The sequence below is a fragment of the Ornithodoros turicata genome, chromosome 3 (genome assembly GCF_037126465.1).
Source record: "Ornithodoros turicata isolate Travis chromosome 3, ASM3712646v1, whole genome shotgun sequence".
Taxonomy (NCBI): Eukaryota; Metazoa; Arthropoda; class Arachnida; order Ixodida; family Argasidae; genus Ornithodoros; species Ornithodoros turicata.
Genome location: NC_088203.1, coordinates 43,283,399 through 43,308,568, shown reverse-complemented (window position 1 = coordinate 43,308,568; position 25,170 = coordinate 43,283,399). Strand labels below are relative to the sequence as shown.

Below are 25,170 nucleotides of genomic sequence, written 5' to 3'. Positions count from 1 at the left end.
CAGTTTATCCAACTTTTCCATGACGGATGACATAGCTTACTTGTGTTATGGAGACTTCGCTGTTATGATGACAATTTGCTTTCTCCTCTTGCTGTATAGAATGAACTGAAAGAGAAGAATAGATTAGTAAACTTTTACATCTTCCACAGGAATATGTAACACAGTCTGACAGTAACAGTCTGACGTTCTGAATGAAGAACCACTCTCTATGTCCACTCTTATATAGTGATTGCATGCAGCTCTCTAACATGTGTGCACAGCCTTGAACGTCTACATCCTTGCAACATTATACGTGAAGACATGTTTCAGCGTGTCCTATCTAACTTCATTGGTCTGGTAACTAACATACCTGCGTGCACAACCTTGAATGTCTACAACCTTGAACGTGTGTACTTCGATTTTGGGCAAGCTTAGAGTGATGCACAGACTTGTCTTTGCTCTTTGTTGTAACCTTCCATTATAGAATGCTCCTGGTCTGATAACTAACACGGCTGTGCGCAACCTTGAATGTCCACAACCTTGAATGTCTGTATTTCAGTTTAGCCAATCTGAGAGTGATGTACAGGCTCGTCTTTGCTGTAACCTTCCTTTATGTAATGTTGTGATTTCATAACACGCTTCATTCGTTTGCAAAAGATGGCTGAGGTTGGACCTTATAGGTTTACCACTCCAGTCTCAATGACCGTATCAGGTCAAAGCCAGAGTGGAAAGACGACACTTGTTACACGTCTAATTAAACATACAGCTGCTGTCTCCGACAAACCATTTGATCATATATTGTACATATACTTGTACAAACAACCAATCTTCGATAATTTTCCAGAGGTACCCTTTAGTCAGGATATTCCTACTAATCTTGATACTGTAAGAAATTCTTTAATCATATTTGATGATTGCTTAGCCGACAAACAAAGGCTCAAAGAAATCTGCAATTTTTATGTAGCTGGCTGTCACCACCTCAACTGTTCAGCTATTTTCATAACACAATATTTATTTATTAATGATCCTCTGTATAGATGCATTCAGTTGAACAGCAGTGCCTTAATTTTATGTCGTTCCGCCCGCACTGCGGACCAAATGCAAATACTTTCACGACAACTGTTTGGTCGAAAGAAAAGTGAACTACTGCCCATTATATATAAAGATGCTTGCAAGAAACCATATTCATACCTTGTAATTGACCTATCCCAAAACTGTTCAGACCAATTTACGGTGTGGACTAATATATTTCCAGACGACCAGCGACAAATAGTATATAAAACATGAAACGTGTCAAGAAGAATATTCATTTTCTTCAGTTGCTTGCTGATGCAAAGTTGCCGGAGCAACGTTATTTGTCATGGAACATGCTACAAAAGAGCAACTAACTGCTATTCGACAGATTTGTATGAATCTTTGTAAAGGAAACATTAAGGTAGCTCCAAGAGTGAGAAATCAGTTGAAACATTATGCAACACCTATCCGCTTTTTGGCAAAACGAGACACTACAGGAGTGAAGAAAGTTCGAAAGGTATTGCAACAATCTGGTGGTTTTCTACAGTTCCTTTTGCCACCTTTGCCGGGTCTCCTCTCGACTTTCGGTGGAAGGGCAATAGCAAAAGCAATCGGAGTGTAGTCGATGCAGAAATACGAGCTTGTGCCCTACCGGGAAACCCCCATTCCACAGATATTGAAGAAAGATGAACCAGACGATATCAAAGCAAAAGAGATAATCCAATATCTTCACTCCTTGCTACATCCCACTGTGAGTGAGAGCATACCTGCATTGGGTTCAACAACAGCAAAAGAAGAGGAAACACAGACCGAGGAAAAGAGTAATACTATCGTTGATTTCATGAGCAGTGGCTATAAAATCAGATCAGAAAACCTATTACGTCTTCTGGAACCAACGATCTCATGGGATAGGAAAACATTTCAGATAATTGTCGACGGTGAGCGACTAGACAAGACTAATATAATTGACCTCGTTTACTATCTCGTGACGAAAGCAAGAAATGTTCAAAGACCACCCTATTTTGATCAGATTTTGCCGCTATTGGTCAAGCTAAACTTGCCAGCACTTATTGTGCACCCATCTCGTCTTCAAAAACATACAGCAGAGAAAACTTTGGCCACTCCTTCACCTCATTCTGTAAGTGAAGCTTCCACACCTCGACGTGCGTCACCACCGCTCACACGAGCCACGAAGCGCGCACGACAGCTCACATAGACACCGTACAGAACTCCGAGGAGAGAGGCTACTTCAAAGAAGAAAAAATACTGTCACACTTTCCTGCAAGACATCATAAAAAGGTATTAGCTATGCTTCAGCTGATAAGAACGGTTCTGGCTTACGATGAGTACGGAAGAGTTATCTGTCACGGAAAGGTGGTGCCACACTCATCTATTGTTGAGCTTTTGAAGTACGAACTTCACAACAGGCAACCTCCGTGGATGAGAGGAGGCGTTTCAGCTACAATCAACGCTTATCTATCACTCGACGTTCTTAGAGTTTGCAGTAGGAAGAAGTACTAATGGCAGCCTACTATGACCCGCAACATGCCGGCAGCTTTGGTGGAGTGCAGAGACTTGCTCGAGCCATTGGCGAAAAGAAGGACAAAGTCACTAAATTTCTGGAGACGAGTGATGTGTACAGTTTGCATAAGGAATACAAGCGACCCACGAAGTTTTGAAAAACCATTGCACTTGGACTTCGTGAACTATTCCAGGCAGACCTAAAGGATTTGCAAAGTCTAAAAAACCAGAACGATGGTTTTCGCTATTTGCTCTTTTTTATAGATGCTTTCTCTCGGCTTCTTGCCATTGTACCTATTCGTAATAAATGCTCTCCCGAGGTTATTCGAACTTTTAAACTTGCCTTTAAAAGAATTGGTACACCCAAGCTTTTGCACACAGATCGTGGAACAGAATTTACAAACAAGGTGGTACAACAGTTTTTGAAAGCAAGGGGGATCCGGCTCATGCACACAAATCCACCAACAAAGGCCTCAATCTGTGAACGACCTCAGCGGTCTATTGTGACCACACTGTACCGTATCTTCACATTCCAGGGTCACAAGCGATATGTGAACATTTTACCTAAAGTAGTGAAAGCTTACAACAATCGCGTACACAGATCGCTTTCTGCCAGACCAGTGGACTTAAAGAAAGAAAACGAGCACATTTTCCGAGAGAGACTGTACCCCAGCTCGGTTGGACCACCAAAAAAGCCGCCTTACAGTGTTGGAGACATAGTGAGAATTGCAAAATACAGACATCAGCTAATAAAACGTTATTTAGGATCATTTACGTCAGAACTCTTCGTGGTGAGAGAAATCGAGTTAGGGTATCCTAACACGTACCTATTACGTGATCTTCAAAATGAAGACGTCATTGGTGGGTTTATGAGAGTGAAATTGTACGAGTGAGAGAGGTTCAAAATGTAGAGAAGATCACAAAACGGCGAGTTAGAAATGGGAACCCAGTTGGAAATCTGTTGCAAGTGGATCCCCTTGGAAACCACTTGCAAGTGGTTTATGAAACAATTCCCACTTGAGAAACCACTTCAGCCAGACCCCTTTGAGATCCACTTTGAAAACCACTTGTAACCATATCCACTTTGAAAACCACTTGTAACCATGTCCACTTTGGAAACCACTTGTAAGTGGTTTATGAAACAATTCCCACTTGAGAAACCACTTGCAGTTGGATCCACCTTGAAATCCACTTGTAACCAGGTCCACTTTGGAATCCACTTGCAAGCAGATCCACACTGGAAACCAAGTGGTTTCCAGGCTGGATGTTCTTGCAAGTGGTTTCCAGAGTGGACCGGGCTGAAAGTGGCCTTCTAGGTGGATCCAGCTGCAACTGGTTTCTGAGGCGGCAATCGTTGCATAAACCAAACTACTTGTAGATGGGGAAGGAAAACATTACTTGCTGCATAGTGTGTACATGAAGAAAGAAATGACACTGCACGTGGCAAAGCAGAGAACATTATAACAGCATTTGTTCAGTACATAATCATGCAACATTAGTGTGAACCTGAAGGCGTATGTCTTCAGGTTCATGCCCATATCCCACGTGTATGTCCCATACTCAAGTTTTCCGGTGTATGAGGTGAGCAGATAGGGATAAGAACGGCCGCGAAGAAGCGACATAGGTTACGTCACACAAGAGCAGCGAGGGAAGACGCGAGTCGCCCAAGCCAAGTAGGGGAGAGCGGTCCTTGAGGTCACACTGTGGGTAGTCATTTTGTGGCCACGCCCATTTTCTGGACTAATCTAGCCAGAGGAAAAACTTTCTTCCATGGTGTTCTCATAATGAGTATGATGCGTATATATTATTCTTCAACACATCAGAGCAAGTGTCGCAACGCCTTTAATAAAGAATTTCACACACACGTGAGCACTATTTGCTCAGTAGACACTACACGGTGCTGTTTTTAGTTCCCCCTGGCACGTTTCAAAGTCACACTTTAGTCACACTTTAAGTTTACGCTTGGCTGTCTTCCTGACATCCTGAATCTTCATTGACAATATTGTCGACATCTGGTTCAAGGTCCCACGGATGTCCATTTCCTTCTCAGTTACCAGGTCTTTGTGGAGGCCTGCCCAGTACCTCACAGTTGCTAAGGGAAAGAGCAAAGTAGGAGGGATGTTTACTCCTTCAGTACTTATTGTTCATTGCCTAGCAACACTGAACCTTCATCGTATACACACTTGCATGCCAAGGTTATGACAGCCGCATACCAGCAATGGCGTCAACTTTCTGTGGTGTAAGGCCTCTGCGTGCCAACTTCTCGACGTTCTTCCTGTCTTTCGGGGCAAGCCTTCCGCCAACTGTTCTTTCCAGGAGATCTTCGTTTCCCCAGATTGCTTGTGCGGTCTCTCGGATGACCTTCCGCGGTTCTTTTAATTTGTGCAGCCTGTCGAGAAGGTTGGCCGACACCACTACACCATCTTTGAGGTGAAACTGAAACAAGAGGCGACCCATAAGGCATGTCATAACTGTGTCTACAAATTGTGACAACCACACTTACACGATTACTGTCGAGCAATGAGAAAGGTTTGAGATCAGAGAGAGGTGGTGGTGGCTCCAGCTCTGTCTCTGGGAAACAAGATTAAGAATTACGGTTGAAATCATAAACATCAAAGGTTCAACATCACATGTTGAAATCTGCCCTTAGTGGATGCAGGCATGGCTTACCGGCACTATGCAGCTCATTGACCTCTGGTGTGCTTGCTGTGCAAAACATGAAGGAAGAAGACCAAATGATCAGAATGCAGCAAAAGAAGAAAAAAAATAAAGAAAAAAAAAGGAGCAGCCAAACTTCATTATTGTTTTGGGAAAGCAAGGATTTTGAAGGAAATTAATCGATCACAATGACAGTGTGGTGCTAATCAGAATATTATGTACAGCAAGTCTCACTTACAGCAGCCCCGCTTACAACTGCTTTATGGTTACAATAATGATGCCACAAACAATTCCCAGTATTTGGATGGAGCTACTTATAACATACTTGTGATGTAGTGAACATATTTCAGTGATCGCCAAGTTTGTTATCTGAGATTCACTGCATTATACTAAAAGCTGTACAACGTAAACAAAAATAAATCAATATTTGCGTAAAAATAGCTTATGAAGGATGGAATTCTCCCATTTAGCATAAAACTTGGTGGATACTTTGAATACTGACACCAAGATTACGCATGCCACCTAATGGTGCTAGTGGAGTGAGCTTCTGGGACTCATTTCAGTAAAATTTTAGATCCCCTGCCCGTCTCAGCTATACTATGCAGAGGTGGGCATTCGCACGAAGGCAGATGGGGGGGAGGGGCCTGCTTGCGTTCGCTTCAGGGGGTTTGAGGTGAAGCAAGGCGTGGACCCTGGAAATATAATGGAGATGAGGTGAGGCCAGGAAAATTTTTTGAAGGATGTCTTAGGTTGAGGAAATTTGTGTCAGAAAAAAAGAGTAAAGTGAAGGGTAGACCACATGCGAGGATGACATGGGGAAACATCACACAAGAGATGTCACAAATGACGTCAGCACAGAAGTGAAAAGCAAAAGCATGTGACCTTGCAGAGCCACTAACCTTTCTCATAACAAAAGCAAAATTCCTTATTACATAAAACAAGAACCTGAAGTGTTAGAAAATGTAATACAACCCTTGGTCTCCCTTCACAAGATCAGAAATCTTTGCTAGGAGCGCCCTTGTGAACTCCCGCTTTGGGTAGTGGTAGCACACATCCCTTTCGAGCAACTAATATTTCCACTGGATTGTACAGTGAATTCCAGTTATAATAACCCCACTTATGACAAATTTTCCATTGCAACGAATGCATCACAAAAATTCATCACAATTTATATCCATTAAATTTAAATATCTATAGCAAACTTGGGATGGGACGAGCAGACTGCGCACGAAAGCGTGATCCACTGTAGCATTGATAACATTGTAGTTTTGAATGTTGGATTAGGTTGTGTGGTAAAACAGCTTTTCGTATTTATATGGAAAAGCTTGAGACCAAGTGTCACAACACCTTTAAATAGGATGCACATGACGAGGACAGTGACCTAAAAGGAACAGCCTCGGTGCGAGATACATACTGAGGCTTTCTTTCACTTAGCACCACTTGCGTACATACATGACAGTGCATCCAAATACATCTGGAAATTATGCATCAGCATTATAATTAGAGCCAAACTTTTTTGCGTTATATTTTTTGCCTAAATTGGGTTGAGGGGTTAATATGGGGGGGGGATATTTTCAGTTCAAAATTCAGGTCGTATTCGTTGTAATTTAGCACAGTGCGAGTGAAATTCGGGCATATTTGCGTTACATTCTTTGGAACAAGAAGTGGACCAGATAGAAACCCAGTAATACAACAGGTATTTTTTTAAAAGTTATCTTGGGTATAAAGTATAAACAAGAGCAAGTGAAAGAGAATCTGAGATACGCATATGTTGCAGATACATTCAGCCTACATTCAAGCAAAATTGCGTTCGAAACGGACAAAATTAAGCTTTGGTCCCTCCAGGTAGGTGTATGCACAAAAGTCTGAGGAGCACATGTTTAATCTTGTCAATTTCAAACGTGATTCTGCTCACTCGCAGCCTGGAGGTGTCTAGAATGTATGCATATCTCAGACTTTCTTTTCACTTGCTCTTGTTTATACTTGGATTTAGGTCAGGTTATCGTGTCTTTTGGAAATCAGAACACACAATCAGGCAATCCTGCTCATGCCCTAAGGTGGGTTAAGGGTTAAATTCAGGCAAGACCCTAATTTTGCCAATTTCGTTCAGAGGCATATGTCGTGCGGATTTCGGATTAAACCACAAAACGTCAGAACTTCGTTATAGACAAGGAAGGGAAACAGACATATTTTTGTTAGTTTCCATTTTCGTTACTACTACATTTTCGTTTCCATTATCTGGTTTCTGATACCAGCCTTTCAATTTCGTTTCCGTTAATGTTTTCGGCAATGGAAAGGTTGTTACTGAGCCCCAGGAAGACAGCCGGACCAGCTCTGTCAGCACTCTGTTTTGCCCAAGTCCTGCTTCAGTATCACATGTACACACTACGCAAGTAATTTTATGTCGTTGGAATGCGCACATCTTGCAAAATTTAAAAAATGTAAGAACATGTCTTCATTCTTCGCTAGCTCTAAGTCTAGCAGCTCAACCTTCACCCAAATTCATTCAATACTACCATAACCATGCTAAAACAAAAAAGAAAAAGGGTAAAAATCGATTGTATAGACATGTGTTGATGTCATGAAGTTATGAAGACTGGGGATGAGGTAAGCAAGGGATGCACCCTTGAGATACAATATTGCGCTTTGTTTCCATGCTCTTGTGTAGTATTTAGAGCACTACAGGGAATGGAGTCAACAAAATATAAAAATAAAATGAAAAGTCACTCAAATGTCATCACATAACAGGAATAGCCATTACCCGAATTCAGCACCGGAAGATAATTTTCGTTTTCGTTTCTGCTTCCAGTACTGGAGGACAGTTGTGTTTCCATTATCGTTACCATCTCAAATTTCAATAATATACGGTTTCTGTTTCTGGTACCATTACCGTTCCTTGGTTATAGCATACTGATATCAGGCAAGTGCTTGTAGTATACTATTATATTTTGAGTAACATTTCCGCCACCTTATCGCAATAATGCTCTACAATGATGTGACATATATGCATACTTGAAGTACCTGTGAATGGGACGTGGCTCTCCATGCGATGAGATACTCGTTCTTGTGGTGTTGAGAACAGAGTTGCCTGATCATCAAGAGACAGCCCTAGGGTGTTTAATGAGTGTTAACCTTGGCCAGCAGCTTTTTTTCTTTAATGTGTATACCTGACGCTGGACTCCAGCTGGGCTCCGGAGCTTTCTTCAGCACTGCCAAGTCTGCATAAAAAACGCATGCCAGTGCTTACAATTTTTCCATGCACTGTGCCACATATTACCATGATCATCTGCTTTCCTGCCAAGGCATTCTGAAAAATATTAGCAATTCCATAACAAAGCAAAAAACATATAGTAACTGGCTGAACAAAACAATTGAGGAATATGTAGTAGGCTACACACAGTGTTTGTTGGGGACACAGAACTAAAGGACAACAAGGAAAAAAAAAGAAAAAAATTATGCACTGTAGGAAGCGAACTCTTTAAGACATAATCAGGTTGCTGAAACTTGTGTTTAAATTCAGACATGCCATAATGCAACAGGGATATACAGGGTGTCCACCACAACTGAAACCAGTAGTTCACGACAAATCATATGTCGTGAGAAAAACCGACGCTGTTGCCTGAAGACTTGTAGTGCAAATGGATGATGCTTCGCAATATCCAAAGATTTCTGCCAGGGGGCCTCACACGAGACATGTCAATTTTCCTTGACAGTGTGTTTTACATTCAAACTCCTTTACAATAAAACTCAAGACCCTGCAGAAAAATTTTGTTGTAAAGGTAAATTCGCTAAAGAGGATGTGGACCAACTCTGAAATATTTTTCGTTCAGAGTTAGAAGAATTCAAGGTTATTTTCATCGTGCAAGTTAGAACAAGGTGTTGTGCTTAATTTTTTTATCTCTTGCATAGCAAAAAAAAGAGACTGAGAAAACTTTTTACAGTGCACCATGTAGAGGAAGTTTATGAAGGTCTCGTACTTCACCTGTTGCGTAGAACTGTCACTAACGTTAGACCCACAGAAAAGCACTGTGCTCGGAATATTTGAGAGTAATGTTTCTTACTTTCATTACGAACTGAGCCATACTCCCACTGCTACTACCCTGCAAGCTCAGAATATCGCCGATCTTTTGAATGTCTTGAAAGGATTTCGTGGGCACCATTAGTTTACAATGTCATGTCATGTGAGAACTAGTGGCGGCACAACCATATGCGGTGTAGTTTGTTTGCTTTTGTCACACGGTACTTTTGGAACACTGTAAATTCTAACTACTTTTATGAATAGGTACTTAACAATATTGCCTTTGCAACATGCCAACCGTGGTTCTTTCTGCCAGTCCTTCAAGTTAACACGAAACGAAGTCAAACTCTCATCGTTTTGTGGTAAGTTTGGTGCCATAATCCAACTCGGGGGGAATGTTCTGCAGACAAGAAAGCACAATCTGCACACGTGTAAAGCATATTATCAAGTCTCTTATGTATGTAATGTCACGCACATACCCCTGAGGTCAAGTATCCTGCAAATCATAGTCAATGCTCACCGGAAGACTGCAAATGGCGTTCACTGATCCGTATTAGTGGAGCACGTGCCTATTATTTCTATTTTGCATAGGAAACTTTTTGTTATAATTGTCATAATTTCGTGAAACAGTCTCAAAAATCATTTCGCTAATTCGGTATGTGCAATCGAAAGGTAATCATTGTAAATATCCCACAAATGCGGTAGATCCTATGGGGGATCGGCAAGTCTGACAATTTGTTGTAGCGCTCTTTTTCGTTAAAAAGGCATTCGCTGTGAAGGAGTTTGAGATCCTGACTTCAGTAGACATGGACACCCTGTATACTTTCACGCTGTTGTTAAGTGCATTGCTGAATTCCAATTACTGCTTTGCTCAAATGAATGCTACTGGATGTCATTGAGAGTTCACTGTACACAACAGTGTTAGCACATAGTATGTTCATGCACTACCAGTGCGGACTATTGTAACCACTGGTAGCTGTGGTCCTCGACATGCACTGACCACCCATACACATACCATTTGTAAGTGCAACATGTGCTGGAATATGATCAATCCTGCTCCAGCTGTGCAGTTCCTCAAGCACTTGTCAAGTTTTTCCTCAACTGCATATAACCACATGAATGGGAATGAGTGCTTCATAGTGCTAGTTTATACTGCATTATGTCTGAGAAAACTGACTGGCCAATATTTGGGGCAATTGGGAACAGCAGAGTATGATCGTGTTGTCAAATGACAGTCAATGGCACAGCCAGAAAAATATTTCAGGAGGAGTTCTATGGGAGGCTTATATTGTAGAGAAGGGTGTCCATTTCTCTTCGCCCTCTCCCAAATGCAGTATCAACAGGGTTCTTTTTTTTCTTTGGGGGGAGGGGGTTGAATTCTTATCTACACCAATGAATAGGCTATCTGAGAAAGACCGGGCTGCAAAAGTTAAGTCCAGGCTAGGCTGAGCACGAAATACACAGGAGGACCTCCAAAAAAAGATAGGAGAAGCAATCTGTAGCAGAAGTAAATTACTTGTGGGGCTTCTGATGAGGGCATTAAGTAAATATTGGAAATCCAATTATATCAGTAGCCAACTGTACACAATTGTTCATTGGGTAACACACCTATAGCAAGCTTGTGTGCATATTATATGTTGTATTACATGACGACGACAATGTGACGAACGACAGGTGGTCACGCGCCACCGCATGCTACGCGAGGATTGAGGGAATAAACGTTCTGATCCGGACTGGATAGTCACGCCTGCTTGATCTCGTCGCTAACCGCCGACTACGCGACATGGTGGCAGCGGTAAAACGCTTCGAAGGCTGACCACGACTTCCTGTACACATCGGCATGTCACCTCCGGGGGATGGGGCCACGATGGAAGGCAGCGGCAACAGTCGAGCTGCCACGCCAGCAACGTACGTTCCAGCTTTTAACGCCTTCGCCATAGAGCTCCCCGAGAAGTTTGACTTTCGCCACCCGGAGTCGTGGAAGAAGTGGTTCACGAGGTGGGAGCGTTACCGTGTAATTTCGGGGCTCCACAAGCAGGATATGCAGACACAAGTCAACACGTTCTTGTACGCTATGGGCAGCGAAGCCGAGGACATTATCACGTCGCTTCGCCTGTCGGAAGAACTGAACGACTACGGCAAGCTTTCGGAAGGCTTCAAGGGTCACTTCGTACCCAGACTAAACGTGATCTACGAGCGGGCTTGTTTCAACCAGCGGCACCAACGAGACCACGAGACCGTGGAGGAATTCGTCAGAGAGCTTCACCGATTGGCTGCAACCTGCGAATATGGCGCGCTCAAAGCGGAACTGATTCGCGACCGCCTAGTGGTTGGCCTGCATGACAAGGGCCTTAGCGAAAAACTGCAGTTGGATTCATCGTTGACGCTGGAGAAAGCGGTCAACAGAGCGAGGAACTCGGTGGCCGTGAAGGGCCAACAGCCACTGCTGCACTCCGACGTCAACTCCGAAGGAAGACCTCGTACGAAAATTGACGTGGACGCGGTCATTGCTGCCAAATCTCCGTATGTAGCAAAGGAACGTTCCGGAGCCGCGCAACGGCAACGACACGGCGCGAGCGATCGTGACCGGCAGCGACCAAACAAAACCTGCAAGTGGTGCGGGTACAGCCTGGATCACACGAGGGCAGACTGTCCAGCTCGAGAGAAGGTCTGCAGCACGTGCCGCAAGACAGGACACTTTGCGTCTGTTTGCCAGTCGAGCGCCCAGCGGCAGGTGCAAGGGACCAACCAGAGGACTCAGCCCGGAAGACAGCCCGGTCGTCGGGGCAAGGGTCAAACCACGGCCAAGTTGGAAGAAGTCTTCCTCGGCGAAGTCCTGTCGGCATGGACCGCTAAGGAGCCGTGGATCATAACAGCTGAGGTGGACAACATGGCAGTCTCGTTCAAGGTGGACACTGGAGCCGACGTCAGCGCGGTACCCCAGTCTGCACTTGCCGAGAACACGAAGAAACGCATACGTCCGGCAACGAAAGTTCTGTATGGACCAGGAAGGTCCAGGCTTCACCCCGTCGGTCAGGCGGAAGTGCAGATGTCCTGGAACGGGAAGACGACCCGTCAAGAAATCTTTGTCATGGACAAGCTGGAGCACGCGCTCCTAGGTCGACCGGCAATCCGGGCCCTTGACGTGCTGCCACACCTCTGTTCAGTGGAATCCACTTCGCTCGTCGACCCGATAATGTCAAAGTATCCAGCCCTCTTCGGCGCACTGGGACACATGAAGGCTGTGTACCACATCAAACTTGTTCTTGGGGCGGTACCGCATGCTGTTTCGTACCCTCGTCGTGTGCCAATCCCACTGCTTCCAAGCGTGAAGGAGGAGTTGGAACGTATGGAAGAGCTCCAGGTCATAGAGAAAGTCGACAGCGCAACGAGCTTTTGCGCGCCCATGGTCGTCGCCAAGAAAAAGAACGGGAAGCTACGCATTTGCGTCGACTTCGCCGACCTCAACAAACAAGTCGTTAGAGAGCGACTGATTATGCCCACTGTCGAAGCAAATCTCTCACGGATTCACGGCGCAAGAGTATTTAGCAAACTCGACGCGAATGCGGGATATTGGCAAGCTCCCTTAGCACCGGAAAGTAGAGAGCTGACGACCTTCATTACTCCGATGGGACGCTACCAGTTCCTGAGACTGCCCTTTGGAATCGCAACTGCCCCCGAGTTCTTCCAGAGGGAAATGCTGCGCATCCTGGACGGCTTGGAGGGAACTGTATGCCACATGGACGATATCCTCGTGTACGGCAAGCATGAGCAGGAACACGATGCTCGTCTGGACGCAGTACTTCGCTGTCTACAGGACAGTGGCATCACATTGAACAAGGACAAATGCGAAGTCCGTGTAAACCAGATCCAGTTCTTGGGACATGTACTGGACGGGCGGGGCATATCCGTCGACCCGGAGAAGACTGAAGCCATCAGGGCCATGAAACCGCCAGGATCAGTCGCGGAGCTCCGATCTTTTATCGGTATGGTCAACCACTTGATGAAATTTCTCCCCCGTCTGGCTGAAAAGCTAAAGCCGCTAAGGGACCTGTTGACGTCGGACGCAGGCTGGTTTTGGGGCCCGAGTCAGCAACAGGCCTTTGAACAGATTAAAGACGACCTCACAAAGGCTCCATGTCTCGCCTACTACACAGGGCAACACCCGCTCACAGTCTCTGTAGATGCATCGTCCTACGGCCTTGGTGCAGTTCTCCTACAAGAGGACAGCGAGCACCGCAGACATCCGGTCGCGTACGCATCCCGGGCACTTTCACCAACCGAGCAGCGCTATGCGCAAGTCGAAAAGGAGGCACTAGCTATTACATGGGCATGCGAGCGCTTCAGGATGTATATTTTGGGCCTGCAGTTCCACGTAGAGACGGATCATAAACCACTGGTCCCTATTTTCTCCACGAAACGGATAGACGAGCTGACCCCAAGATTGCAACGGATGCGCCTACGAATCCTGGAGTATGACTTCACGATTGCACACGTCCCGAGCAAACTGTTATACACGGCGGATGTTCTTTCGCGCGCTCCGGTTACTAGCAGCGATGAAACATCATTGGACACCTTACTGCGGGAGTACGAGCTCCTCACCGTTGAGCTACTCCCAGCATCCGGGTCACTGCAAGCACGTCTCCGGAGAGCTCTACAGAGTGATGACGCCACATCAGAGGTCATGACGTACTGCGGTAACACATGGCCACCAGCAGACGAGATGAGCCATGAGGTGCGTCGGTACGCCAGCTTTTCCAGTGAGCTCTCTGTCGTCCAAGGACTCCTGTTCAAGGGGAAGAGACTGGTAATCCCATCAGTGATGCGACAAGAAATTTTGGACCGGCTCCACGCTGGCCATCAAGGTGTTGTCCGATGCAGAGCAAGAGCGAGGGACGCCGTCTGGTGGCCCGGTATCGGTGAACACATCGGCAATTTTGTGACCAGATGCCCAACATGCCAAGCACGCAGGAGATCCCGGGCGGAACCCCTGCTTCAGACCGAACTTCCGCCGCGACCTTGGCATACCGTGGGCATGGACATCTTCTACAAAGACAAACAAAACTATTTGGTCATTGTAGACTACTACTCAAAGTTCTTCGAGCGGAGGTGTCTTCCAAAGACTACGACGGCTGACGTCATAATGGCATTGGGTCCGGTGTTTGCCTGTCACGGCATTCCAGCGGTGATAAGGACTGACAACGGGCCGCAGTTTGCCTCGAAGGAGTTCGCCCGATATCTGCAACGGATCGGTGTGGTCCACGTGACGTCCAGCCCGTACTACCCTCAAAGTAACGGCCAGGCAGAGCGGGCGGTTCAAACGGCAAAGTCTCTTGTAGCCAAGTCGTCAGACATCTACGACGCTCTTCTGGCGCAGCGGACGACCCCAGGGAAGACCGGATACTCACCGGCGGAATTGCTAATGGGACGACGTCTGCAATCCACGGTACCAGTTCCACAGAGCTCCCTGCAGCCACAGTGGCCGTACTTGGAACAGTATAGAAGGAGCTACGCCCAGGACCAAGCGGTCCATGCAAGGCACTACAACCGGAGGCACAGGGCCTCATCTCGCCGGCCTTTCAGAAACCGAACGGCCGTGAGAATACTCGCAGGAGCGGCAGCACATGGGGCCATCGTCGGTCAGGCCTCTACACCCAGGTCCTACGTCGTGGCAACTTCAACGGGGATAACCAGGCGCACTAGCCGGCACCTGCAAGAGCAACCGTCCGCTTTGCCGCAGTGTGGACCACAAGGCGTCGTATCAAGTCCAGGACGCGTGACCACACGTTCAGGGAGAGTTGTTAGACCGCCCGAGCGTTTCGGATACCAGTGACAGGACACTGAGACTATTCGTTGGTTTGGACATTTGGGAATGGTTTTGCGTCTTTCGGAAAGGGGGAGGTGTTGTGTGCATGTTGTATTGTATATATGTTGTATTACATGACGACGACAATGTGACGAACGACAGGTGGTCACGCGCCACCGCATGCTGCGCGAGGATTGAGGGAATAAACGTTCTGATCCGGACTGGATAGTCACGCCTGCTTGATCTCGTCGCTAACCGCCGACTACGCGACACTTTCCTTGACAGTCTTCCACAGCCTTTGATATGGTCAGCAGAGAAGCAGCCTCCTCCCCAGTTTGAGCGCAACCCTTTGTGCGTGGTGAGCACTGCAAGACCGCTGTCTCAATGGTATTTGCATTTCCAAATGGTGTCTCATCCACCTCACATTCTGAGAGCTCCTGCTCTGTTGCAGCCTAAAAATGGTGGGAAATGTTACCCAAATTTGCTGTAAAGAGCCTGACGATTCTTGTGCCATTCTTTACATACATCATAGCTATCAGCTGCCTGGTTCTCACTCTTCATTTTTGCAATGTGTTTTTTCAGAATGCTCGAATACATTTTCTTCCTTGATTCACATTCGTTCTTCCTCCTACTTTTCTCCTCCTGCAAACAAAATGATGCAGTGACCAAGGCAATTCATTTAAGACAATTGAACCTATGTATTTAATAAGGGGATAAGTCGACTAATCCCCTTCTTGCTATATTTGCTGCAATGACATCTACATACCCGTATGTACAGCTTCGTCCAAACTTAACTTGAACACGGCGCCGGCCTGCGGAGCAAGAGGGACAACACCCTAGCAGCTCTAACTGGAATTATCGGGAGAGAGCGTTGAGGGCTATTCTACTTGCATCACGGGGGTGCCCGTCTGAGAACTGTTGCTCTGCTTCAAATGGGCAATGATAGGAGACCCAAAGCTTCAGCTTGTTTTGTACTGATTACGTGACCTTGTGCCACCTGATATCGCTGATAGCTGCGAAGCAACATCAGTTGCCTCAAAACTGCCGTTTCCTTGCTATTAAGTGCGTGGGAGAGGCTTTGCGCGTTTAGGCGCTACAAGATAATTTCATTCGCATAACGAACCCGAGTTATTCTTGAAGCAGCATGGAAGAGGTAATAGACAGTGAATATGTGAATAATGCGGGCGAGTAACCACATTGTGACGTCGCATGGAAAATTCCATTCTTACGACGTTGTAGAAAGCTTTCTTTACCATAAATTATTTCGACGTATAGCAAGCTGCTCATCCTCGTTATTGTTGTTTGAAGAAATAAATAAAGCACTTGTTGCAATTGTAGCACTCATAAGAGCACCAACTACTCCACATTTAGTTAGCATGTTTAACTTCTTTGCTAGCACACTGCGACAAAAGGGGAATCACTGGGAGAATGGAACAAGCTTGTCAACTGGCTGGCCATGGCGAACATATGATACAACGTGGCGCTGAATGTGGTGCTTTAATGCATTTACGTGTATTATTATCCCATTGCTTTCATTCTATTGCTTAATTGCAATCAATGTGACACCACTACAACAATATGACGCATACGAATGACATGGTTGCTAACGGCGCAGACTATCTCTGATCAGATGGCGAAGATTTCAATTGCCCGCAGCAATCTCCAGAACAGACTGGAATGATGTGTAGATAACAAATATCCACGTAAAAGTCAGCGCTCGTTCGAAGCGGAGCACCAGTTCTCGGACGGGCACTCCTGAGACGCGAGCAGGACAGTCCTCAACGCTCCATCCCGATAATTCCAGTTAGAGCCACTAGGGTGTCGTCCCTCTTGCTCTGCAGGCCGGCGCCGTGTTCAAGTTAAGTTTGGACGAAGCGGTACCTACCAACGAAAATTTGGGACCGTATTGCAATTTATTGGCTCGCTACAGGAGGGTAAGAAATGGGAAATGCATGTGTGTCAATGGGACGGACAATCAGATCAGGCCCCTTCTCTCGGTTTGGGATTTTTCGACTTATCCCCTTATTGCATACAGAGGTTCAATTATAATTGCGCTATACTTGCCAAACCAAGAATTACACTAGAAAGAGAACACAAGACACAAAATAAGAACCATAGGCCTAGCACAAAAATTGTTGCAGTAAATAGGAAATAAAATACAGGTACTGGTGACAAACCATAGTGATACTTTACAAGGTTGCATACATTTTTTTAGTATAAATTTTATTTTCAAGCAAAGCAAATAAGCTGCAGCAAAAATGATAAAAATTCTGAGGCACAGTTGGAATGCAGACACCCAGTGCCACATGGGATCTGCCTGTATTGCACACTCCGCTGGAGTTTATTGCATTACGGACGATCTATGCTGATAGATGCGTTAGGGCACTGTACAGGCTCGGGACAGACCAAGTGAGACGGGCCCTGGTCGGGCTCAGGCCTGCGCCATGCCATTGTCACCAAGTTGTCATTTTATTCCTTCCCTTAGTCATCAGTCAAGCAAAAGTAAGCGTAGGACTGAGTTACATTGCCCACTGTGCCTCCTTTGTCTGTTTTGGAAAAAGTTGAAAAAAGTCTGTTGGAAAAAGTTTAGGGTAGGGATTAGTCCAGCTGGGATCATTCGTAATCCATCGATGGCAATGTACAAACCTTTCTCTTCAGCTGTTTCTCCGTTAGCACCGCTTCCGGACTTCCGTCACATGCTGACGTGTTTAGCTTCGGCATCAACACTCTCTTGTTTTTCTGCTTGAGGATTAGATCGGCCTTGTTTGCTGTGCAGATATTGAACATAAATAAGTGCATGGGCGCGGCAGCATAGCTCGTTTCTAAAAAATGTAGGAGTGATGGATAGCCATCGTAAAGCTGAAACGCACACAACACGACAGGCAAAAACCAGCCTCAGTGTCCTTTACGAAATAACTAGATCTGCTGCATGTGTTCTGCCATATTTTCAGTTTACTTTCGATAAATCCATTCATTTACGAACATGAGCTTGCGTCCATGCAACGGACATCTTAATTAGGCCCCTTAGTCAACTGTAGTCCAGCCTTCGGCGAGTGCTCGTCTTAATAAAGAAATCTTTCTTGTAATCTCAACTTCACATGAAATAAAAACACGGGACATGCGAAAGAATGTACGTACCAGCCATCATGAGAACCTGAACACGATAGACGCCAGATTTGTCACCGCGTTTCCAGGGCACCTTATAAACGGTCTTGTTGTTGAAATCTGCATCATGTCTTGGATGGAAATTTTGTATGTCACGCACAGCAACGGTGTGTAATCCTCCCTTGAACGTGTTCAGGTATCGAACAAGGGCATACATTTTACGTAACGGCTACCACGAACAGTGACGAGCCGAAAGCGTTCAGCGTTCCTCGTACTTTCGAATTTACCCCTGTCATGCGTCTCACAAGCTGTGGCAGGCTGTGTGTGAATGGCCGCAACAACATCCACCATGTGACCATATCACCTCGCGGTTAAAACACGTAAATCATACATAAATACCATCCTATTAATCTAGTATGGATTATTTTGTATCATTCAATTATTTTTGGTTTTATGTATAGGTATTGTCGTTTTCACTTTTTTATGGGTGTTTCGCGAGCGCACGGCATCGCATCGCCATCGCACTCGTGTATTTCGGTTTTCGGTTGGCTTTGTTGTTCACGGTTCTTCAGTTTTCACACGTACTTTGCATATTGTCCTCAATCAACACATCGACGCCAGTTAGCTAGCTGTTTGTGGAGCGTATACAGACAAGACCGCAGCAGTGTTTACACTGCCGAACGGCGTATTACAAATGGTGCTGACTAGCTGACGTCTTCGCGTCGTAGTCACCATGGCCGAAAGGAAAGTCGTCTCACGAAAGCGTTTTCTGGAGCTGTCTGAAAGTGAGGAACCGGTGCCAAGGACCACAGAATGGCGTTCACGGCGTATGTCTTCCACAAGCGGATCCCCATTGTGTGATAGTTCACAAAAGGAATCAAGTGTAACAGAGCCGAGCACATCGCGCGTGAACCCACCGGAGCCGTTGAGAGGTTATGCGTTTGATGAACCAGTACATTATGAAGGCGATGACACTTCGGAACATGGAAGTCTACCAGTGTCTCCCACGCATGACAGCCCGTCAAGCTGCTCCGACTCGTCGCAGTCTGAAGGTTTGTCGGAGGCAGAACCTGATGACGACATGCCGCTTGCTGGCCCAGCAGACCTGAGCTTCAATATCCCTTTACCTAATAATGGATCGCTCTCCCAAGGAGACGTACTGGTTCTCGTTATGGACTATGCAGCAAAACACAGTCTTTCTTGGACTGCAGTTGAGGACCTGCTGAAACTGACAAACAAGGTGCTTGGGGAAGACGTCTTGCCAGAAACTAAACACATGTTCAAGAAGTTTTCTGGGATCTCATTCAAAATGATGACTTTCCATTTTTGCTGTCCGCAGTGTTTTGGAGTGCTAGGAAAGTGCTCAGGCACGGCAAAGGCACGCATGAACATAAAGTTGCAGTGCCCAGTTTGTATCAAAATGTACAGTGGGAAACAGTTACAAAACCAGGGCACCTTTTTTATAACTCTGCCTGTACACATACAGTTGAAGACATTGCTGTCTAACACCGCCATAAGTGAAGAGCTCGCAAATGCTCTAGAAAGGGTCTCAGGAGAACACAGGACGGGGACGTCTAATGTGCTCAAGGATATAACCGATGGCTCCCTTTACAAAAGTCAACGAAGCACGCTGAAGTGCAGCCAGTACGACATCACCGTGACAATGAACCTTGATGGTAGTCCCGTTTTTGAATCGTCCACCTACAGCATGTGGCCACTACAGCTTGTCATCAATGAACTGCCACCAGCTTTACGCTGGAGCAATATTATTGTGCCTGCATTGTGGTGTGGAAGAGGTCACCCTAGAATGGCCTTGCTGTTAGAAGCATTTGTAAAGCAAATGAAACACCTTGCTGAAACTGGTGTCCAGTGGACTGCGAGAAATACTTCTTTCAAGTCTAAGGTAAGCTGCATTTCGATAACTGTTCCACATTTGCAATCTGATGCGTGCCACAGATTACTTCCGATGTTCATTAGTGAATGGATATTGAAAAAGGTCGTACCATCTTCAACAGGTTTTCTGCATGTGCTGCGTTGCGGATGCCCCTGCCCGGGCTGCAGTACAAAACATCATGCAATTCAACAGTTACTACGGCTGCGGATGGTGCTTTCATAGTGGAGAAGCAGTGGATGGTAAGAGAACTGGCTTGCACATGCACGAAAATAGGGGCCTTCATATAACATCGTGCATTTCCTAGATTAATATTTATCAGTTTATAGAAATTATAGAAATTAACAAATAAAACCATATGGTTTTGGTAGCGTGGACCTGCAGCATCAGCCCATTCAAGCTTGCATGTGTCATGTAGATAACAAACATGAATGTATTACCATCATTTCATGCTAATAATACATGGCATTTGCTTGATTTTTCTTGCTCTCATGGGCACTGTCAGGCTGCTCTGATTACTATTTTCCACTGATATTATCCCCATACCGTGGTCTCAAGGAGTAGCGTGACACCGATTGGTGACACCATCTGTGGGGCAGGTTATACTTGTGTGGCTGTCGTAAAACAGCCAAAAGAGTGATTTGTGACAGCAAGAGTATACTGCTTGTGGTCCGAGTTCATCGGAGTTTGTCTTGGTGCACCTCTGAACTTTACAGAATGACTTAGAAATGCCAGAGGACAAAAGATCATAAGTCAGGATTCTCCGAGAACAGAAGTTGGTTCACTGGTAAAAGTAAAAAAAAAAAAAAAGAAAGACAAGCATTTTACAAGCATCAATGATTCATACAGTGATGAACTCTGAGCGTTATGCATGCATTGTGGTTTACTTCAATGTAAATTGCAGCAAACAAGATTACTGGTTCCTACAATATCACTCGTATGGCAGCAGTGGGACAGTCCTTTGCTGCAGCCTGAGTGAGTGATGTGCTTGTCCCTGGGCATTCCCAGTTACATTACTTATATGTTATTCTGATGGTAGCTAAAAAAGGCGGAGTAATGCCACGAGAATAAATACACGTCGTTGTGGGTGCTGCATTTTCAACCCAATTTATAGTGCATTTAAATCTGCTGCCTGGTCATTACTCTGAAGCTTAATGTCTTCCTGCTTCCTCCTGCAGGTGTTGTCAAATACACAACCACTGCTGATCCAGCAGATGACAGGACTGCTGCTGACATGATTGCAGACATGACCGAGGCAGCATCTCAGGGTACGCCTGTACGTGGTGTCAAAGGCCCTTCTCCTGTACTGAACCTCCCAGGGTTTGATATTGTCTGGAGTTTCACTCCGGACTATATGCATTGTGTGCTGCTGGGAGTGGCACGGCAGATGACAGAGTTGTGGCTCACCAGCACTGGAACGAACTACTATATTGGGTCTCCTTGTGACTTAACGACCGTGGATGACAGACTATGCAGCATCAAGCCCCCACTGCTGTTTTCTAGACTCCCAAGGTCACTAAAGGCAAGGAAGCACTGGAAGGCAGCAGAATGGGAGCATTGGCTCCTCTGCTATAGTCTGCCGTGCCTGCGTGGTGTATTGTCAAACGAACACTTCAAGCATTTTGGGCTTTTAGTACACGGCGTGCACCTCCTTCTCAAGAAAGAAGTATCCAAAACAGACATTGATGAAAGCACAGAAAAACTCACGGAGTTTGTTTTACACACCGAGGTGCTGTATGGCAAGGGCCAGATGTCTTCAAACGTACACACGCTATTGCATCTCCCTAAGGCTGCTGTCCTGCTGGGACCCTTGTGGACACATTCCTGCTTTGTGTTTGAAAATAATATGGGCAAGCTCCTGAAGCACGTAAAGTCGTATAAGGGTGTCCCTTTACAAATTTTATCAAGAGTGCTATTGCAGAGCAATCTTCAAGTCCTACAGGGGAGAGCTGCTCCAGATGCTGGAGGTGTCTTTCGACAAGAGCGTGCCAATGTTTCAAATGCTCCTGTGGCCCTGGGAACTGGCCACCCTCCATCTGATGCTGTAAGGTCGCTTGTTCAAAGGCTCCTACCACATTGCGAGGATGTCGTAGAATATGTTCGAGTGTTCATTGGCAAGGTCACCCTCCATAGTACAAAGTACACTGTTCCCACGAAAACTGACTCAACGGTATTTGAGCAGGATGGAGTGTACGCGAGAATTGAGAATGTAATTTCAGTTACTGCCAGTGAGGGTGGTAGCAAAGTCTATGTCATCATGGAGGAGTATGCTGTTGATAGGTTTCCATGTGTGACCCACATAAAATATTGCAGAAGGCTACCTGAACGCAAGCTTCTAGAACTGACCAGTCGTGCAAAGCCTTGTATGTACATGAGTACCAATCAAGGCTCACTGATTGTGGATTTATGTGTTAGATGAACCATCAGTCAAGCAAATGATGTGACGTCGCATGTTGTGCATCAAACACAAGGCTAACACACGATCGGCATAAATTTTCCTGCACACGTTACTGCAATGAGTAATAAACATATGAGCAGTCCACCATCTACCCACTTTTCACAACATCCGCTCCTACAGTTGGCCAGTGCGATGTTGCACAAAGGGATAATAAAATGATAATTGGGGGTTAACGTCGCGAGACAACTGAGATCATGAGCGATGCCACAGCGGTCGGTCTGTGGATTCCTTTTGCCCACCTGAGGCTTCTTTAACGTGCGATGAAGGCTCATCACATGACACCCTGTATTTATCGTCCCTTATGGAAGACTACGTGTTTAAGCAACCTGTACCCCGCCCCCAAGTTGCTGGCGCCATCGGCCGGTGCACAAAGGGAATATTATGCCAATTATGTGTTACCTTTTATCATGATCTGAACATTCATATACATTGTGTAGATCTATGTGTTGTCATATGTCAGGAAAGTGTGCTGACCTGAGAAATATATATATATATATATATGTACTTGCCTTTTTTTTATTTTTGCTTCTGGCATGTGGATAGTTACTAATGTGGTTTGAGGAGTGAAAGTAGTTGAGAGTAGACAAGAGTAGAGTAGAAAGTAGTAGACTGTTGAGAGAGAGGATTTCTGATCGTGTGAACCTACTGCTAGCAAGTCTGCCTTGCAGTTAAAAATGCACAACATTATCATGATGAAAAGTATTCTAGAATTCTTAATCACTGTAGCATTTATTTATTAGTTCTCAGATAAAACTGTGATATGATGGCCTGTGTATGCAGCCTATGGTTAGTGTGGCTTCAAGCCCCAAGTGCAGCAAAGAAGTTTTACGGCCCAAGAGTACACTTGCAATAAAATTAGGGTGATAATAATGCACAAATAATAACCATGTTACTGACAAGTGATGCTGTTGTATCCATCACTGATTGTGGAATTTATGATGTGTGTTTTTGTGCAATAAAGCAAGTATTGTTGACGAGACCTGAACTGCTCTGTCCAAAGCTAATCGTGTTGCACGTTCTGTAACCGTGGAAGTTTATTTTCTTTTGGGCAGCTGATACTTTTTTCCCCTTATTTTTTATAACTTTTGCTGTCACCTAGGTGATCCAGGTGAAGAGATGTATTGACATTCCTGAGGTCATCTCCCCTAGTTTGTTATGGCGGTGGTGAGGTGCCTCCAGGCAATGAAGTTCCTGGTCGGCTGCCCTGAAAATCCACGTATGTCACCTGGTACACCGCTTAGTGGGCCACCTTTGGTATCCAATATAAGGACTAAAGGGCAGGCAGTGTGACAATTTCATGGTTTCAATTCCTCCCCCAGTCTGTCCACGTAGAATGGAGCAGGCTGTTCTGTGCTGGAGGTTGTGACTGCTTCTTGCAAAATGTTCAAAAGATAATGTAGCTTCACCAATCTTTTTTGCCTTTCAATTATGTTTTCTTTTTCTTCATTTGTAACAGTTCTATCTAGTAGAAGGTCCTTCAATGTTAAAGCCACTGACATCGCCTTAAGAAATGTGCAAACAAGCTCTGGCCATTTCAGTTGAGCACCCCTTGCAGCATAGTAGCTGATACTGCAGGTTCTTCTGACACAGTTCCCTGATCCAGTTGAGTTCACACTGAATTTGGCTAACCACTTTCACTAAATAGTCACGTTCTTAACTACTTTAGTCTCCCGATGATTTGTACTGATCCACCTCCGCCCCTCAGTCTTCCAACGTAAACCATTCTAGCCTCAAAGTTGGTCCATTTCTGACCACTTTGGCCCCTAAGTGGATCCGTTCTTGACCTTCTTGGCCTCTAAGTAGATCAGTGCTTCACCACTTCGGCCTCAAAATGGATATATCCTGAACCATTTTGGCCTTAAGTGGATCCCTCCTTGGCCACTTTGGCCTCAAAGTGGATCTTTGCTTGACCACTTTGGCCTCTAAGCGGATCCCTTCTTGGCCACTTTGGCCCTAAAGTGCATCTTTGCTTGACCACTTTGGTCTCTAAGTGGATCCCTCCTTGGCCACTTTGGCCCCAAAGTGGATCCCTCCTTGGCCACTTTGGCCTCTAAGTGGATCTTTGCTTGACCACTTTAGCCTCTAAGTGGATCCCTCCCTGACCACTTTAGCCTCTAAGTGGATCTGTCCTAGACCACTTTGGCCTCCAAGTAGATCCTGTTTAAACCACTTTAGCCTTTAAGTGGATCCTGTTTAAACCACTTTAGCCTTTAAGTGGATCCTGTTTAAACCACTTTAGCCTTTAAGTGGATCCTGTTTAAACCACTTCAGATTCCACTTTGTTTTTCCAACTGGGAAGCTTCAGTACTTGGTTCAGTTCACTGACAGTCTGGACAAGAAGTGGATTGTAGAAAATTACCTTGGTTTGTAATGACCAGTCCAGACAAGTCAGCCGCCGGCGACACAACATGGCCTGAGGTTGATCCTCAGCTTGGTGGCGCGTGGTCGTCATCATCAGATCAGATGAAGAGCAGCCTGTGCTAGGTAGAGATGTGTGTGGCAGATGGAGAAGAGGTTACACACACGAATTTCGGATGCAGCCTGTGTGTCGTCTGAAGCACGCCTCCTACAAGGAGATATTGGAATGTGGGTTAACACAAGTAGGCAAAACTTCGCTCGTGGAAGCTTTTAAAATTGTGACGGACATGGTGTTGTTTCAAGCGCTGCCAGATCAACCTGACAGGGTTACTTGGAAAACTGCAAAAACAATGTATGCCAGA

At 45.5% G+C, this 25,170-nt stretch overlaps 3 protein-coding genes and 1 long non-coding RNA gene across 4 annotated transcripts in view; 2 read left to right on the top strand and 2 right to left on the bottom strand.

The window, feature by feature from the left end:
• LOC135386951 (uncharacterized) overlaps positions 1–25,170 on the top strand; it is a 91,242-nt gene that overhangs the window by 22,279 nt on the left and 43,793 nt on the right. The window lies entirely within an intron of this gene.
• LOC135387665 (uncharacterized) lies at positions 4,375–9,697 on the bottom strand. The gene is made up of 8 exons (XM_064616772.1): positions 9,670–9,697; positions 8,450–8,479; positions 8,340–8,390; positions 8,194–8,280; positions 5,185–5,220; positions 5,018–5,085; positions 4,728–4,950; positions 4,375–4,606 (listed from the first exon to the last, which is right to left on the bottom strand). Exons 1-8 carry the CDS (start codon positions 9,695–9,697, stop codon positions 4,458–4,460), a joined length of 672 nt encoding a protein of 223 aa, XP_064472842.1. The 3' UTR covers positions 4,375–4,457.
• On the bottom strand, positions 15,248–18,389 carry LOC135387664 (uncharacterized). The gene is made up of 4 exons (XM_064616771.1): positions 18,135–18,389; positions 17,643–17,764; positions 15,522–15,638; positions 15,248–15,448 (listed from the first exon to the last, which is right to left on the bottom strand). The coding sequence occupies exons 1-4, from the start codon at positions 18,316–18,318 to the stop codon at positions 15,248–15,250; spliced, it is 624 nt and encodes a 207-aa protein (XP_064472841.1). The 5' UTR covers positions 18,319–18,389.
• On the top strand, positions 20,157–22,411 carry LOC135387663 (uncharacterized). Its single transcript, XM_064616770.1, has 2 exons — positions 20,157–20,234; positions 21,171–22,411. Exons 1-2 carry the CDS (start codon positions 20,174–20,176, stop codon positions 22,409–22,411), a joined length of 1,302 nt encoding a protein of 433 aa, XP_064472840.1. The 5' UTR covers positions 20,157–20,173.